The following is a 17,584-nucleotide window of genomic DNA, read 5'->3' on the forward strand; positions in this document are numbered from 1 at the left end:
AAAAAAAAAAAAAAAAAAAAAAAAAATCCAAATCCAAAAGTGGGCAGAAGACCGAAATAGACATTTCTCCAAAGAAGATATACAGATGGCCAAGAAGCACAACATCACTAATTATTAGAGAAATGCAAATCAAAACTACAATGAGGTGTCATCTCACACCAGTTAGAATGGGCATCATCAGAAAATCTACAAACCACAAATGCTGGAGAGGGTGTGGAGAAAAGGGAACCCTCTTGCACTGTTGGTGGGAATGTAAATTGATACAGCCACTATGGAGAACAGTATGGAGGTTCCTTAAAGAACTAAAAATAGAATTACCATACAACCCAGCAATCTCACTACTGGGCATATACCCAGGGAAAACCATAATTCAAAAAGACACATGCACCCCAGTGTTCATTTCAGCACTATTTACAATAGCCAGGTCATGGAAGCAACCTAAATGCCCATCGACAGACGAATGCATAAAGAAGATGTGGCACATATATGCAATGGAATATTACTCAGCCATAAAAAGGAACGAAATTGGATCTTTTGTAGAGATGTGGATGCATCTAGAGACTGGCATACAGAGTGAAGTAAGTCAGAAAGAGAAAAACAAATATTGTATATTAACGCATATATGTGGAACCTAGAAAAATGGTACAGATGAACCAGTTTGCAGGGCAGAAATAGAGACACAGATGTAGAGAACAAACACGTGGACACCAAGGGGGGAAAGTGGCGGGGCTGGGGTGTGATGAATTGGGAGACTGGGATTGACATATATAGGCTAATATGTATAAAATGGATAACTAATAAGAACCTGCTATATAAAAAAATAAATAAAATAAAATTCAAAAAAAAAAAAGAATGAGGTAAAAGTTTTACAATGGAGGGGGATAAGAAAAACACAGACACAGATTCACGTTTGCTGTGAATGGATGAGGTGGAAGGTGGGGGCGTGGGAGGGGCAGCAGTGTTGCCAAGTGTCCAGTTACGTCAGCCATGGGTTCATGGATGTTTGTCACAGAATATACTTTTGGCATAAATGTTTTGCAAAATATATTCTGTAAATATCAAATATTAACTGGAATAAAGAGAAAACGTGAACGGGATATGGGAGGAGGGGCGTGAGGTGGATGAGGAGAGGGTGATGGTGCCAAGCACCCTTGTCTGGGCCTTGGGGCTGGAGGGACCCCCCACGGGGACAGCTGGCCCGCAGGGGGAGGGGCCGCCCCCCGGGGAGGAGTCCACGAGATCTGGTTTCCATTCTCAGTGAAGATGATGGCATTAGGGAACTGTCTGTTAAGGAGGTTCTGCTGGGCCATAATAAGACTGTCATCTGCATGATCTGGCGTTCATCAAGGGCAGGAGCGGGGCTGCCCGGTGAGTGGATTCTGCAGGAAGGGCCTGCCTTGCACACAGATTCAGGCGCTGCTGTAACCCCACACGGTTCTCAGATCATACCATCTCACAATGTTTTTTCTTTCTTGAGAGAAGAAGGTGTAGTCCTGGGACATTTCTAGTTGTCTGGGGCCCTGGGTGTGTCCGTGACCACAGTGAGTGTGACTCACCCTGATTAGCCAAGGGCACCCGGTTAGGAAGTAACTGCCTAGATCTGGCCTGGCATGGTCAGATGGCAGCACATCCTCCACTGAGGGTGGCGAGGAGGTCGAGGGAACCTCAGGGGAGCTGTGTGTGGCCCCTGATGGCCAGGGCTGATCAGGAGAGCTGGTGAGGTGAGCCTATGGTCAGGGCTGGGCAGGCTCAGTGTGTCTCACTAAATGAACGAGAGAATGGGGAAGTGGGGGTGAGTGTGCGACAATGTGAGAGTGTGGAACCACGTGCGTGTGAGATAAGAAGTGTATATGTAAGAGGGAGATGTGTGTGTATCAGTCTGTGTCCAGTCAGGAGACAGTACCCACACAGCAAAGGAACCAGGAGAGGTTAACGTAAGAGTTGGTCAGCAGTGGTGAGTGTAGGAGAGCTCTGTGGGCCACCCTCAGGCTAAGGGTGGACATCCAGGGAAGGGGCCCCCTCCCCAGGCTGGGGTCACAGCCCACTGCACGTGGAGAAGTTGGCTAGGTTGTGCAGGCTAGCAGGAGGCGACCCTCCAGGCACAGGGGAATTGAGGCTGTCAGCGGGCGTACAGAGGCGTCTGGTCTGGGAAGCTGTGGGAAGGTGATCGCGGGGTAAGGGCGTGGGCTGCGCTGGCACCGAGGGACGGTGTGCGTCTGGCACGTGACTGAGGTGGAGCCTGGAGGATGTCCCCACACCCTGTGCTGCAGAAGCAAGGGGTGACAACCAGAATCTCTTGTCCACCTGCGGTGTCCTCCACCGCAAAGGAGGGTGCTCAGAGCATCCCATGCGGGTCTGAGAACGTATGCCCCTGTGACCACTGTGGGTAAGAGTGCCTGTGTGAGTGTGCACGCACGTCTGAGCTTGTGGAGAGTTAAATGAACGAGAGTGAGGTGGGGACTTGGGCCTGGTTCTGTCTGCATCCAAATACAAGTAAATGACACATCCCACCCAGGCATGGAACGTTGAAAGCTGCCTTTCCGGGGAAGAAGAAGGCTGGTGGCTGCATGCGCCGCATGAGACCGTCAGCGCCCGTGTCGCTCTACTTGTAAAGATGTTGAAGGAGGCCCTGCTCGGAGCAGAGCAGCACCTCACCCCCACTGAACCTTAGTTCCACATCTTCTCCCTGCAGGGGTGGGGCAGGGTGGGAGCAGATGGGGTCTTGGACCCATGCACCTCTGCCACCTCCTGCATGCCCGGGCGCGCACACACACACACACACACACACGCCGTGAAGGTTCTTGGGGCCTCTCCAAACGCGAGCAAAGACTTGGGCCTTTGGCAGTTGTGTCCTGAGCAGTGCGGGACCCGCCCCTCCTGTGTGAGCAAAAACCAGCTCCTTACCCTTTGCTGTGGTGCCGGGGCAGCCTGAGGAACCAGAACCTCGAGGTGATGCTGACCGTGCCTGTCCAGGCAGAAACATGAAACTGTGTCGGGGGAGGATTCTGTCACCCGGTGACATTCAGGGATGGAAGGCATGGATGGGACAGGCTTTGCAAGTCCTGCTGTGTTGACCTGCCCGAAGTTCCAGGGGAGGCTCTCACCAGAGGCAGGTCTGAGCTCACAGGCCGGGAAGCTCTTCCTGGCAAAACGATGCCGGCAGGGAGGGGCAGTCAGCCGGCAGGGCCCTGGGCTTCCCAGCGGGACCAGCGTCTGCCCTGATCCTGACTTCCACCACCACTTTGTTAGCCATTGTACCAAACCCCGAGATGCAGAATCTCCAGCTGTTTGACCTTGGGAAAGCTTCTCACCTCCCAGCCTCAGTGTTCTTACCTGTGAAATGGGGCAGTGAAGGGATTTGCGCACGGTGATTGTGAATCCGAAGTGAGAGTTTTGTACAATATGAACCTGTGCAAAGGCTGCTCCTCCTCTCCCCAGCCTGCCCTTCTCTTGTTCACAGTTGAAGAAAGCGAGGTCCAGAGGAGGCCACCACTCTGCAGAGGCTGCACAGCCCCACGAAACTGGACACCTGCGACGGCCCGTCCCAGGCTCTCCTCATTCACCCACCGGGATTGGCCACATCATTTGTGGGGCCCAGCGTGGAATGAAGATGTGGGCCCCTTGTTCTAGAATTTTGAAGCATTTCAGGACAGTGACAGCAGGGCATTAAACCAAGCACGGGGCCCTGTGGTCTCCCCAGGCTACACCCCCTTGAGGCCAGCCCTGCACCCACGTCCTCATTCCCCACCTCAGAGCTTGTGTTTTTCCATCTAAAAGTGTTTGTGACAAGGAGGAGATTAAGGCAGCCGTGCCCTGAGCAGGGACCACCTGGGAGGCATTTTAAATGCATTTAAGTCTGTTTCTGCTCACAAGCATTGCCCAGCCCACAAATCCCTTTAGGCAGCAACAGACTGAGCCCCACACGGATCCCGTAGGGCCTGGCTCTGTGAGATGAGAGCAGACAAGGCCCATTCTCTCCTGCACATGTGGTCTGTATGGTGGGGACTGGACTAGCTTGGAGGTAGGGGCTCCCGGGAGCTCGGGCCCCTCCTACCTCCCAGACCCCGGACCATTGAAAGTGCATGCACTCCAGGGGGCCCCGGAGGAGGAGCCCCGTTCTGGATCTGTTCCTCCCTACCTGGCAGGTGGGGCAGGCCTCTCCCCCCCGCCACAGAAGACCCATCTGTAAGGTCCCCCCACTGGTGGCTCCAAGGGCAGCTGGTTCTTGCACAGCTGACCGGGGCCGGGGACGGGGTGTGTGCATGTGTGTGTGTCCCCAGAGGATGAGCCGGCAGAAGCTGTGTTCCTCTCCTGACACAGGCTCAGTCGTCACACAGCACACTGTCGCTGGTACTCCGGGGGCCAGGAACGCAGACCTCACCTCTCCACGGAGGGGTCTGGCAGACCACGGAGAGCTGGTGGCCTAGCGGTCTGGCAGACACAGGCTGCCCTTGGCGGTGTGCTGTTTTGTGGACCAACATCCACCCTGGGCTCCCCACCGGCAGAGTTGCCTGCAGCTCTGTGAGACGGGACCCGCTGGCAGCATCCCAGATCACTAGCGGTCGGTGCGCGCCTGTCTGCCAGGGTGAGGAGGACACCGGCGGCCCTGGCCCTGGCTGAGCCCCTTCCCACCTAGCGTGGTGTCACAAGCCTGGGCTGCCACCAGGCCACCACCACCCTGTCAACCACTGGGAGTTACAGTCTCTCATCCTCTTTGTGGCCAGGAATGCAAGCTTCCCAGGAGAAGGTGAGCCCTCGGGGACCGCCTTCCGCTGCAGGCTGGTGTTTCTGACTTGCGGTCACCATGCAGGGCTCAGCGGGGCAGCGGGCACGGTGGCGGCAGGGCCCGGCCCGCTGTGAAGTGGGGTTGAGCAGGCCGGAGAGGGGTGTGCTGCTGGAGGGACTGCCGTCCGAATCCCAGTTCTCTGGCTGGCTGTGTGTGTGCCCTTGAGTGTGCAGACAGCTTTCTTTTGTTCACGCCTCAGTGTCTGTTTGCAAAGCAGTGGTCCCGTTGGCACCCCTGTCTGGGATTGCAAAGAAAATGGAGGGTCGGTGTGTGTGTGTGAGGGCCGGGGGGGCTTGGCCTTGCACTCTGTCGGTCCAGCCGGCTGCGCTCACTGCACACCACACCGCTGTGAGGCGGCGGGCCAGGTCCTCTGGAGAAGGCAGCGGTAGAGGGAAGGGAGACCCACCCTTCTCCTGTCCGCGGGGCAGTGAGCAGCAGCGTCCTTCCCCCTGCCTGGCCACCCCGCACCCCAGAGCTCCCACTAGAGCCTCTGACTCGTAGCCTTCGTGGACCGTTGGTTGGAGGGAAAGGAAGCCTGGCTGCTGCTCGTGATTCGGGCCCTTGTCTTGGGGCAGCAGAGCTGTGGCTGGTTCTCATCCCCCTTCTGAGCCTGCCTTCCCAGACTCGGCCTTCCCGGGCCAGGCAGGGTGCTGCCGTAGGCTGGGAGCCCGTCTGATTTCTGTGGGGAGCACAGACCAGGGGTTACTCTGCCAGGCGGCGCGGTGGGGCTCCAGCACGCTCCTAGTGGGGGACGAGCCCCATCAGGGACCCCTCTGCGGCTGTCCCTCTCCTCCCGTTGGGTGACTCTCCTCTCCTGTTGGGTGAGGAGACACCACAGGAAGTACTCCTGCCTTTGTCTCAAGAGCAGTGATGAAGATGTTAAAAAAGAAAATCAATATGTAAGTCATAAATTGGAAGAAGATATTTTCAAATGAACAGTGATGAGCAGTGTTGCAGGATCCTCTTTGGGACCCCAAACTGTGAGCTTCTCCCGGGAAGCTCGAGCCTGTGGAGTGAATCCTAGCTGTGTGGGAGGACCTGTCAGCCGTGGCCCATCACTCGGCCCAGCTTGCAAAAGGTCTGCTCCGAGCCGGTGCCACTGGCTGCCCTTTAACAGGAGCAGGGAAGAGTCCAGTCCTGTGGCCGTTTGGGGCTGACACAGCCCTCTGAGCTGCCTGCCTGTCTGTGGGCATCAGCTACTAAATCCCAAAGAAGTCAGCCCTGAGTGCATCTGCGGGGCAGCCTGTGTCTTCTTGGGCCAGTAGGGAGGGTGTGGGGACAGGAGGGTGGCATTCAGCCACGTGTGGGCAGCTCCTGCCGGTGGTCTCTGCCAGCGAGACCCCAGGGTAGGGGAAGCAGTGTCTCAGCTCTCCCTCCCCAGAGTTCCCCGGCATGACTTCTTTCTGCGGCTCCTTGAGCAGCCTCCGCCTTGGATGGCAGGCAGTGTGATGCTCTGGGGTGGATCCTCCCCCAAGAGGCTGCAGGGCAGGAAGGCCACGGCACAGAGCCTCTCTCAGGGCACAGGGCTGGCTCCTGGAGGTCCTAGCCTGCCCTTCCCTGTACCGCACCTGCAGAGGCCCAGTAACTCTGGGTCCCACTCCAGGGACAGCACTCCTAGGGAGCAGATTTCTGAAGGTCTAGTAGGTCAGCACCAGGCGTGCAGCCCCCTTCCCTCCATCTCTGTCTTTAGTGTGGGGTGTGCAGGGCCAGGCCTTTGGCTCTAGCCAGAGCATCGCTCTCTTTCTCCACCTTCCTCTCCCCCTTTCACCTGATCCCCTTTCTCTTTCCACTCCTTGCCTCTCTCTCCCTCTGTTTCTCTCCTGCTCTCTCCCTCTCACCCTTGCTCTGTGGTCCAGGCCTGTCTGGCAGGGCAGCACCCACACTGGGCACTGGACTGGCAGGACCGAATGCACACTTCCCTCCAAGTTGGCATTCCCAGCCTGGCTGCCTTCGAGGTCATCCTTGGGAAACCTCCCTCAGTGCAAGCAACCTTCTAGTTTTCTTACTGTTTTATCACTTTGGGATCCAAAAGGTCTCGCCTGTTCTTTTCACCTGACTTCACCTGGCACTTGGTTGTTTCCCACACCCAAGGGAGTCCTCAAGGGCCCAGGCAGACCCAGGGTTCCTCTGCTCGTGCGGAGGACTGGCCACTCGCCCCCATGGCTGCAAGGGAAGCGGGATGTAGGTGGAAACAAACCGATGGAAAGGAGAAACCGGTTACACAAAAGTACAGTGTTTCTCATGTTTGCTTTGTGCATTGGTACTTTTTTGTGCTTTGTAGAGTAGGTTTTTTAAGCACTTGCAGGTTTTTTAACCATTGCTTGCCCATTTATCCACCTTTTAAAAAATTCTTACTATTTTATAAAACTTCTTGTGATGAAAAATGCTGAACATACACAAAGTCAACAGAGTTAGTAGGATGAGGGCTCCCGTGGGCTCACCCAGCGCAGCCATGGTCAGCATCCGCCTTCCTCGTGGCATTTACAGCTCTACCCCCAGTCCCTTGGCGATCAATTTCGGCAGAATCTACATAGGTTGAAGTGCATAAATCTTGGCTGTACACTGTTAACCAGTGGATGTGCCTGTGTGAGCCACGCCCATATCGGGATACAAAGCCTTTATGTTCCCCAGAACATGCCTCCTGCCCTTCCTGGTCTGTTGCCTCCCCCGCCACCAGCAGGTAGCCAGTCTGATTTCTGTCGCTTAAAATCAGTCTGGAGCCATGACATGTGATTCTTTCATGCTGCTCCTTCTACTTGGCAGGATGTCTGTGAGATCCATCCAGGCTGTCATGTGTATCAGTGGCCCCGATGGACCACCGTTTGCTTATCTCTTCACCCGCTGGAGCACATCTGGACTCTTTCCAGTTCTTGGCTCTGTGAATAACCCCAGCATTTGTGAATAAGTCATTTGATGGACATATGTTTTCATTTCTCTTGGATAAATGGAGTGGAATTTCTGGGTCATATGGTAGGAGTGTGATTGACTTTAGCTAAAGATTTATTAGTGCTCTGTTCGTCTTTGGTGACTCCTGCCTGCCCTGCTTGTCTGGCAGCATCCTGTACCCTTGAAAACTCTGGCTCCAGGTGATTTGTTCAGAAGTCTGGGTGAACTCCCAGCTGAGTGGTTCACCTGCTTATCAAACTTGGGTAATTGAGAGCGATTTTGCAACGGTTTTAAGCTGCCTCACTTCCTCCTTTTTCTGTTTTAAAGCGGTGTCCTTTCAGCTAGTGTTTTTTATTTAATATTTAGTTAGTTAGTTCGTTAGTTATTTAGTTGCGCTGGGTCTTAGTTGCAGCTTCCAGGCTCCTTATTTGTGGCTTGCAGTTCTCCTTAGTTGCGGCTCACCAGCTTCTTAGTTGCAGCAGGCGGGCTCCTTAGTTGTGGGATGCGAACTCTTAGTTGCAGCATGCATGTGGGATCTAGTTCCCTGACCAGGGAGCAAACCCGGGCCCCCTGCTTTGGGAGCACAGAGTCTTAACCACTGCACCACCAGGGAGGTCCCTAGCTAGTGTTTAGCTATATAGATAATTGTGTGTTGATGTACTTAGGACTGCAGATGAGAAAGACCTACTAAGATCAGAATTTTAAATTAGTGAAGTTTTCTTTTCTAGTCCACAAAGAATCTATTATTAAAATGTAAAATGGGGGATGATGGGATGAATTGGGAGATTGGGATTGACATATATATACTTTGCATACTATGTATAAAATAGATAACTAATGAGAACCTATTCTGTAGCTCAGGGAACTCTACTCAGTGCTCTGTGGTGACCTAAATGGGAAGGAAATTCAAACAGGAGGGGATATATGTATACATATAACTGATTCACTTTGCTGTACAGCAGCAACTAATGCAACATTGTAAAGCAACTATACTCCAATTTAAAATACTGTGAAATAAAACCGCTGGGGAATACTGGTCTGCCTAGGAGGCCTGCTCTGGGCTCTGTCATCACCGTCATCACCCCTCCCTCCCTCCCTCCTTCCCTCCCTCCCTCATGTGCTTCCCTGCTTCCTGCAGCCCCACTGGGACTCTACTTCTCAAGGGATGCTTACTGGGAGAGGCTGTACGTGGACCAGCCGGCCGGCATGCCCCTGCTCTACGTCCACGCCCTGCAGGACGTCCCCGAGGAGGTGCCCAGCTTCCGCCTGGGCCAGCACCTCTACGGCGCCTACCGCACACGGCTGCACGAGAACGACTGGGTCCGTATCCAGGAGGACACGGGGCTTCTCTACCTTAACCGGAGCCTGGACCACAGCTCCTGGGAGAAGCTCAGCATCCGCAGTAAGGGAGCAGCCCTGACCCCTGCGCACCTCACTGCCCCCACCCCCGCCCTCGCCTTAGCCTCACGCAGCACACATCACACCGAGGGTGGCTTCCCCTATGGCCCCTGCTGTGTGAGAGTGGAGAGAGTGAGATGAGGCTGGCCTGCCTCTGTGCGCAGCCAGTGAGAGAGCCAGGGTGAGCTTGGGGACCACTGATGACCCTTAGGCTTTCTGAGGCTGTTTGGATTTTGGAGAACCCGTGTGAAGGATTTGGGTGCTCTGTCCATGCAGGATCCAGATGCCTTTTCCAGTTGGGTTAACAAGGATTTGGGGTTGTGAGAGAGGAGTTAAGAGGAGAAAAATCCCAAGATCTTGCTTTAGCAAATGGTCTGCAACTTGCTGGAGAAGCAGCAGTTCCCACGGAAAGTGTGGCTCGCAGTTCTCCTTAGTTGCGGCTCACCGGCTCCTTAGTTGTAGCAGGTGGGCTCCTTAGTTGTGGGATGCGAACTCTTAGTTGCAGCATGCATGTGGGATCTAGTTCCCTGACCGGGGAGCAAACCCGGGCCCCCTGCTTTGGGAGCACAGAGTCTTAACCACTGCGCCACTTGTCAGCAGCAAGCTGCCCTTGACACCTGCCAGGGACTTGGTGCCAGAGATGGAAGTGGAGCAGGGAGGAAGGCCTGGCCAACTCCTCAGAGCAGAGGTCCCAGCTGGAGCGTAGGCCATGTGGGACCCTGGGACTTGCGGGGAGCAGGGGTCGTGGAGCAGAGTTGTGCCTTGTGGCACTAAATGGCGATCACACACCCAGTAGTGCCCCCCTCTGAGCCCCTCCACCGTAGACATGGCCTCCCTGGACCCTCACGCCAGCCCTGAGCCCCCGTGTGCGCTGAGACAGCCGGCATGCCTGGGAACACAGAGTGGGCGGCACCGCCTGGCAGGGGCAGAATGACCGCACCCATCTGCCAAGTGAAGCCAGGGTCCGCAAGTAAAGATGCCCCCCGTCAGGGCACCCCAGGCGGCTCCTGGAGGAGGTAGCACCTGACATAGGTCTTGGTTCCGCACACACTTAGTTGCCGCCGTCTGCATCTCGAGCCCCCAGTGGGGAACTTGAAGAACCAGGGCCACTGGGGTGGAGGCCAGAGTGGAATCCGCTGAGGGTCTGAGTTTCATAGGAGGCCTGTTCTGTTCGTGACTGGAGAGTGACCTCGGGTACCTGTCGGGTCCAGTCAGGAGAGAAATCAGTAATTTGAACAGGGAAAGTTTGTATAGAGAATTATTAACCACAGCAGGAGATTGGAGCAATGGAGGACAGGCTAGTAAGAAGCACAGAGAACGAATGAATACGGGAGGAGCAGATGTGAGGGGCAGCCATTTCCCCAGGGCTGAGATAGAGGGCCCTGGAAGAGCCCCCGACCCCAGCTGAGATCCAGACCAGTTGGAGGGGGAGCTGCTGTGGTGCCTCCATGCTGGAACTTGCCAGAAATCCCCTCTCTAGGTGCTGGGGAAGTCTGTGTCTCCGAAGACAGTGAAACTGCCTGGGGGGCGGGGGTGGGGACATGGATTCCCTGGCAGCCCAGTGCTTAGGGCTCTCTGTGCTTTCACTCCCGAGGGCCCGGGTTCAATCCCTGGTCGGGGAACTAAGATCCCGCAAGCGGCGTAGCCAAAGATAGAAAAATAGAATAGAATAAATGAAAGTGTTTTTTTTTTTAAAAAAAGAACTGCCTTGGGGAAAGGGGCGGGGCAAGAGCCCTCCCTGGGGAAGCTCTCCACTTGGTGTTGGACCCAGGGCTCAGGGCACCTCCCTGAGGAAGGGTATTTGAGCTGAGACCTAAAAAACAAGGGAGATGGGCCGGTGAGGCACCCCGAGGAGGTGGCGGCCGGGCCAGAGAGCCCAGAGGAGCCCTGTGGACCCTGGTGAGGACTGGACTTTGACCCAGCCCCGAGCTCCTGCCCCTCCCCTCCCTGTTCCGTTCCCCACCGCTGGGCAGGTGTGGCTGGCACCCCGGCGGGCCTAACGACTTCTCTCTCTGCAGACGGTGGCTTCCCGCTGCTCACCGTCTACCTCCAGGTCTTCCTGTCGCCCACGTCCCTTCGTGAGGGCGAGTGCCAGTGGCCAGGCTGTGCCCGAGTGTACTTCTCCATCATCAACGCCTCCTTCCCGGCTTGCGGTGCCCTCAAACCCCGGGACCTCTGCTTCCCCGAGATGGGCCTGTCCTTCCGCATTAGGGAGAACAGGCCTCCCGGCACCTTCCACCAATTCCGCCTGCTCCCTGTGCAGTTCCTCTGCCCCAACGTCAGCGCAGCCTACAGGCTTCTGGGAGGTGAGTGCCCGCCACGTGGAGCCTTCCTCGGTGCCTGCTGAGTGCTAGGCACGGCACTGCAGTCCCTCTGCACAAGCCGTCGAGTTTACTCTGCACCACCCCATCATCCGTTCATTCAGAAGTCCACGAGTATCTCATGTACGCCTGCCACGGGCCAGGCACTGTTCTGGGGACCAAGGATGAGAGAGCGAACGCATCAGGCCAAAATCCCACCTGCCTGGAGCTTCCATCCCGTGGGAGATGGAGACCACACACACGTGCTAAGGAAATCGGGTGGCCTCTGAAGGGACTAGGTGGGACGTAAAGCTGAGAGGGTGTGGAGTGGTGAAGACCACTGTCTCAAATCAGATGGCTGGGAAAAGGGGACACTGGAGCAAAGGGGAGGGGTGCGAGGCAAGCAGGGCGAGCCCCTTCAAGAGCACCAAGGTGGGAGCCCCATGTAGCTGGAGTGCAGTGAACCGCAGGGCAGGGCGGAGGCTGCTGAGGGCAGAGCAGTTCCAAGTGGGGGGCAGGGCTTCCTGCCGAGGGACTGGGGAGCCATGGAAGGTGTTTGGGAGGGGGCGTCATTGACAGGACATACCTTACCGTTAAGAGCTGGCTGCTGTGTTAGAAATGATTGGGGGTGGGTGGTTTAGGGGCAAGCAGAGAAACAAATTAGGAGGCAGGAGAAATCCTTGAGTGAGAGGATGAGGTCTGGGGTGAGGGTGGAAACCTTTGGGCAACAAGAAGCAGGCGAGCTGTGGGCTTGTTTGGAAGAAGGATCCTGCAGGATATCCTGGTGAGTTGGACGTGGGGTGTTGAAAGAAAGAAGGGACCAAGCGTGGTTCCAGGATTCCGCCTGAGCAGCCACAAGGACAGTGGACCTTGCCACAAGATGGTCCTGCCACAAGATGGCCCTGGGGAGGCCAAGAGCACAGATGTGGGGAGGGGAAGGGAATTGGATCCCAGTGGAGGTGAGAGAAGGCAGCTGAGGTGCCATTAAACCATTTAAAGGCAAGGAACTGGGACTCAAAAGGGACACTTACAAGCTGGACTTACTAGTAAGTAGAACCTGGATTCACACCAGGTTGACGGCATACACACGGTAATAATGTTGAAGAAAATCTCAGTAGCGTAAGGAAAGTAGTCACTCACATTGTCCCAGCATTTTTTCATTTATCCTGCAGCAGGGATAGATGTCTTTGTGCAGAGTTGCCGGCCAAGTGTATGATTTAGCGTGCTGCCTTTTTCGCTAAAAAAAAAAAAAGGGTTTTTTGTAACCGTGAACAATAGAGGGACATGTTTGCATGATAAGCATTTCCCACATGTGTAATTCACATGTAATGTGTGGCTCTGATGTGATTTCCCACTGAGTGGAGTTGACAGCCCTCCCGTGCTTGGCTGTGGGGTGGTCAGTGTTGCTCTTCAAGCCTTCAGCCTTTCCCCTTTTCTGGGTAATTTCTGGAGGATGAATTCCAGGACAGGCCTGGCTTGAAGAGTGTATTGTTGTTACCGGTCCTCCCTCACCGGGTTGTGGGAAGACACGTGAGTCACTGAACGTACAGCAGTGTCTGGCAGGGAACAGACACTTTTGTCTTCATTATCTCCTCTTCTGGTGAGGAAACTGAGGCACAGAGAGACAGAACCACCAGCCTTGGGCCACACAGCCAGAAGGTGTATAGGACAGGGATTCAAACCAGGCAGTCAGAAATACTTGTGTGTTAATATAAAATCACACCAGATGTCCACCATGTTTGTTTCCAAGTGGTGGAATAGCTTTATTTCTCACATTCTCTAAAATAAGCACATACCACTTCCATAATTAAAAAAAAAAAATTCCTAAATCTTTTTTTTTCAGAAACCAGCAAATGCTGGGAGCTGAATCTCTGGGCTGAGCTGGTGCCAGCCCTCCCCACAGCAGAGGCAAGGTGTGTGAAGGGGTGTGCCCAGCCCTCCTAGGTGATCAGGCTGAGGTCCTGATGCAGGCGTCCTGGTCCCGGTCCCTCTGTTTCCCATCAGTACCAGTGCAGGCTGCAGCCACAGTGAAACTCAGGGTACAGTCTTCACTGCAAACTGTGCTTGGAGCGCCGTGCCCCACTGTGGAGCCGAGGAGGGGCCAGGGCCCGGGGCCAGCATGCACCCCAGCTCCATCCACAGGGCCCCCTCCCGTGCTGCCACTCCCGGTGGGCCCCTGAGGAAGGCAGCTCACCCTTTCCCCAGCCCGGGGGTCAGCCCGGGGTTCCTGGTCTGCTTGGTGCACAGGTGAGAGTCTGCCCTTCCGCTGCGCTGTGGACAGCCTGGAGGTGAGCACGCGCTGGGCCCTGGACCGCGAGAAGCGGGAGAAGTATGAGCTGGTGGCTACGTGCACGGTGCGCGTCGGCACGCGTGAGGAGGAGGTGATGGTGCCCTTCCCCGTGACCGTGTACGACGAAGACGACTCTGCGCCCAGCTTCCTTGGGGGCGTCGACACCGCCAGCGCCGTGGTGGAGTTCAAGCGGAAGGAGGTGCCTGTCCGTTTGTCTGGTGCTTGTCTGGTGTCTGTCTGTTCCGTGTCTGGATTCCTCCATCCGTCATTTATTCCTCGGTCTGTTCAGCGGTTCGTCTAGCCATCCAGACATGTGGCTGACCGTCCATCTAGCTATTCGTCTTTCATTTGTCCATCAGTCTGTGTGTCGGGGTTTTCTGTCGGTGTCCAGGACAGCTGAGGAGGAGAGAGGAGGCCAGCCCCACTGGCACCCAGCTGACCACTGCCTTGGGAGGCCGGGGGCCCTGAGTGCCCAGTCTGTGTCGGACGCCGCGGGCGGGGCCCCAGGGCTCACATCGGCAGGGATCTCCCTGCGCCCCATCCCGGCCCCACCCTTTTCTGGTCCATGCAGGTGGAGCGTGACTGCCACCTGCTGGGCCTCGGGCTGTCCTGCAGCTGGCAGGCCAGCAGGAGCAATGGAAGGGTGGGGGCGTAGTATGTTGTCACTGCCTGCTTCTCTGGGCACCCCAAGAGCAGGTTTGGCAGATGAGCCGGGGAGAGGAAAGCACATGACACAGGGGAATGTCTCACGAGCCTGGCAGGACCCCCTGGTGGTGACATTGGGGAGCCTGGTTAGCAGTGAGAGCAGAGATGCCCTGTGACTTTGCTCTGAACCTTCCTCGTGACCCTCTCCAGCCTGGTGTACAGAAGAGACTTGGAGAAGAGCATTAAGATGCTTGGAGGAGGGCTTCCCTGGTGGCGCAGTGGTTGAGAGTCCGCCTGCCGATGCAGGGGACACGGGTTCGTGCTCCCGTCTGGGAAGATCCCACGTGCTGTGGAGCGGCTGGGCCCGTGAGCCATGGCCGCTGAGCCTGCGCGTCCGGAGCCTGTGCTCCACAACCGGAGAGGCCACAACAGTGAGAGGCCCGTTTACCGCAAAAAAAAAAAAAAAGAAAAAGAAAAGATGCTTGGAGGAGAGCATTCTTGTGGATACCTGGGCTTGGATCCCAGGTCTGCTGTCTGTCGCTCTATGGCACTGAGCTAACTCCTCCGCCTTGTGGGGCCTGGTTTCCTCAGGGAAGAGTAGGAATGCTTGCTCTGCTCTATGGGGACCTAGATGAGGTCTTCAACAGAGCACCAGGGCATGTGCTCTCATCCATCCTTATGGGGCATCTGTAGATGCCTGTCACACCTGCTGCGCAGGTGAGCTGCAGTGGCCCAGGAAGGGTGACCGGGGCAGGCTGACTAGGGGCCCCAGGGAACTTGAACCCAGGTCAGTCTGTCCCTAGAGCCAGCTCTGATGACTGCACACACCTGGTCCACTCGTGGGGCACGTGCCTTCCCACGGTCTCTGGCTTTAAGGGCCCTAACTGGCACCCCCTGTTCTCTGCAGGGCACTGTTGTGGCCACACTACGTGTCTTCGATGCAGATGTGGTGCCAGCATCCGGGGAGCTCCTGAGACGGTACACAAGCACGCTGCTCTCCGGGGATGCCTGGGCCCTCCAGACCTTCCGAGTAGAGCACTCGCCCAACGAGACCTTGGCCCAGGCCAACGGCAGCTTTGTGCGGGCAACCGTGCATGACTACAGTAAGAGAGGCCAGATGTGGCCTGGCTGGGCTCCCTGGGGAACCGGCGGCCCACTCTCCTTGGACGGGGCAGCACCCTGCACACACAGACGCCTGTCCTGGCCCTCTGAGCACCAGGCAGCCGCCCCTTCCACTCCTCCTCCCAGCCTTTGTCTCTGCTGGGCTTGCCTGGGCCACCTTGGTGGGTGTTCGCAGGCTGTCCTCTCCATGAACTGTCCTGAGGCCGACCCTGGCAGGACACCACAACACCTCCCCGTGCTGGCCACGCCAGGACTCACTGCAACACGTATGTCATCACCGCGGCCTCCCTCTGGCCCCTGGCACCTGCTTTGCCACCTCCCAGGTGCCCGAGTGCCCAGGGGTTATTATTGCCCCCTCCTCCCACCAGCAACTCTCTACTCACAAGGGGTTGATGTATCCATACAATAGCAGCTCAGTGTCCTAGAGTCGGAGGGTTCCCCGATGATTGTCCTGTCTGGCTCCTGGAATGCGCCCACCCTCAGGGCTGAGCTCCAGGTGCCCGCATTGCTCACCTGCCGGACGGGGCATACTCATCCTCAAGCTTCCCTGCCTCCCTCCCCTGCCCTCCGGCCCGTGTTTTCTAGCATCACCTTTCAAATACCACACTTGCACTTGGGTCCTTGTTTGGGGGTCTGCTTCTGGGGAACCCAGGATCGCTGGTGCCTTTACCCCTTTCTGGCTGGCCTGATCCTATTTGTTTCTCATCCTCCCCTCCCCCACCAGGCCTCTGAAGCCGTCTGTCCTGTGTGAGGGAAAACGTCATCCTTGCCCCTGCATACTCACTCTGGTGCCATGTGCACCAGAGCCTCCCCTCCCCCTTTCTGTCTCCACTAAACTAAAACCTTAGCCTTGGCACACGGCAGGTGCTCAGAAGCGTGGAAGCTCCCGGGTGCTGGAGGCCTGTGGAATCCAAGGGTCCACAGGAGGCTGGTGCTGTTGAGAGTTCCCAGGGGCTAGCACAGTCTTCCCAGGGCCTTGGTGGTCGCGGTTCTTTACCTTGTGTGGCCTACCCCACACTCACATCACACACACACACACACACACACACACACACATCCCCAAGGTTACCTCCCAGCTGAGAAGGGTCTTCTGAGCTCCCAGCTCAGCACAGCGACGCACTACTTTCAAATAGTAGTGCTACCTTAATGCCTCCTGCCAGGTCTGTTATCTGTGTCCGTGTGGGTAGAGGTACCCGTTTCCACGTGTGTGTGGGGAGTGCGTTGGGGAGGAGGCATGCAGCGGCGTGGGACAGTGGTCCCAACCTGCAGGGCCCCCACCCATCATCACCATGTACCGTCCACACAGACACACCCCCTCCCTCACCCTCCTCAGGGCTGGTTCTCAACCGGAGCCTCCCCATCTCGGAGAGCCGGGCCGTGCAGCTGGCCGTGCTGGTCAACGACTCGGACTTCCAGGGCCCGGGGGAGGGCGTCATCCTCCTCCACTTCAACGTGTCTGTGCTGCCCGTCAGCCTGCGCCTGCCCAGCACCTACTCCTTTGCCGCGAGCAGGCGGGCCCGCCGCTTCGCCCAGGTGAGCCCCCAGCCTGCTGCCTGCCTGGGGAGGGGTGTGGAGGGGCAGGAGACCCCCAGGGTGGCGTGCTCCGTTGAGCAGATTTCAAGCAGGGCTGGGGGGTGGGTGACACCCCCTCCCTGAGCTAAGTAGTGCATGGAGTGGCCCCAGGGAGCTGCAGGCACGGGGCCAGGAGGGCTGGGGCCATGGAAGAGTCATGAGCAGGGCTCGTAGGTTTTGTGGGCCCCTCTTCTTTGCTGTCTCCTTTCTTGGCATCTTTAAAACATTTTGTACTCATGAAAGAGCAGCGCCAGGTAAATCTATGCATGCAGACTTGGAAAGACGTTCCTGGTGACTTAAGTGAAAAAGTGGTTTGCGTGAGTGCTGGTCTCAGGTGGCTCCCTAGGTTCAAAACGAAGTCCTCATTGCTGGGAGTTTGCAAGTGTGCAAATGCAGGCAGCAATTAAAGGTGGCGCCCTCTGCAGGGAAAGATAGGGAGCGCTTCTACTTTCCACTTTTCTGCAAGTCTGTTTACTAGAGCTTATTTTGCATTTGTCGTTGGAAAATAACGATTAGAAGTAGAAAAAATAAAAGTAATAAGTATTCGTCAAAGGAGATAAGGGATAGACAGGAGTGATCTCTTTT

General features: G+C 56.3%; 1 protein-coding gene across 2 annotated transcripts in view; it reads left to right on the top strand.

The window, feature by feature from the left end:
• The window catches only part of RET (ret proto-oncogene), a 59,415-nt gene that overhangs the window by 20,505 nt on the left and 21,326 nt on the right, over nt 1-17,584 (top strand). For both annotated transcript variants that reach the window (XM_029245609.1, XM_029245608.1), the window contains exons 2-6: nt 8,811-9,074; nt 11,089-11,376; nt 13,618-13,859; nt 15,213-15,408; nt 16,761-16,960. In XM_029245609.1, coding sequence (XP_029101442.1) covers nt 8,811-9,074; nt 11,089-11,376; nt 13,618-13,859; nt 15,213-15,408; nt 16,761-16,960 — 1,190 coding nt within the window. The remainder of the gene's footprint in view (nt 1-8,810; nt 9,075-11,088; nt 11,377-13,617; nt 13,860-15,212; nt 15,409-16,760; nt 16,961-17,584) is intronic.

The sequence above is a fragment of the Monodon monoceros genome, unplaced genomic scaffold, assembly GCF_005190385.1.
Source record: "Monodon monoceros isolate NGI ecotype Baffin Bay Population unplaced genomic scaffold, NGI_Narwhal_1 Super_Scaffold_4, whole genome shotgun sequence".
Classification (NCBI taxonomy): domain Eukaryota; kingdom Metazoa; phylum Chordata; class Mammalia; order Artiodactyla; family Monodontidae; genus Monodon; species Monodon monoceros.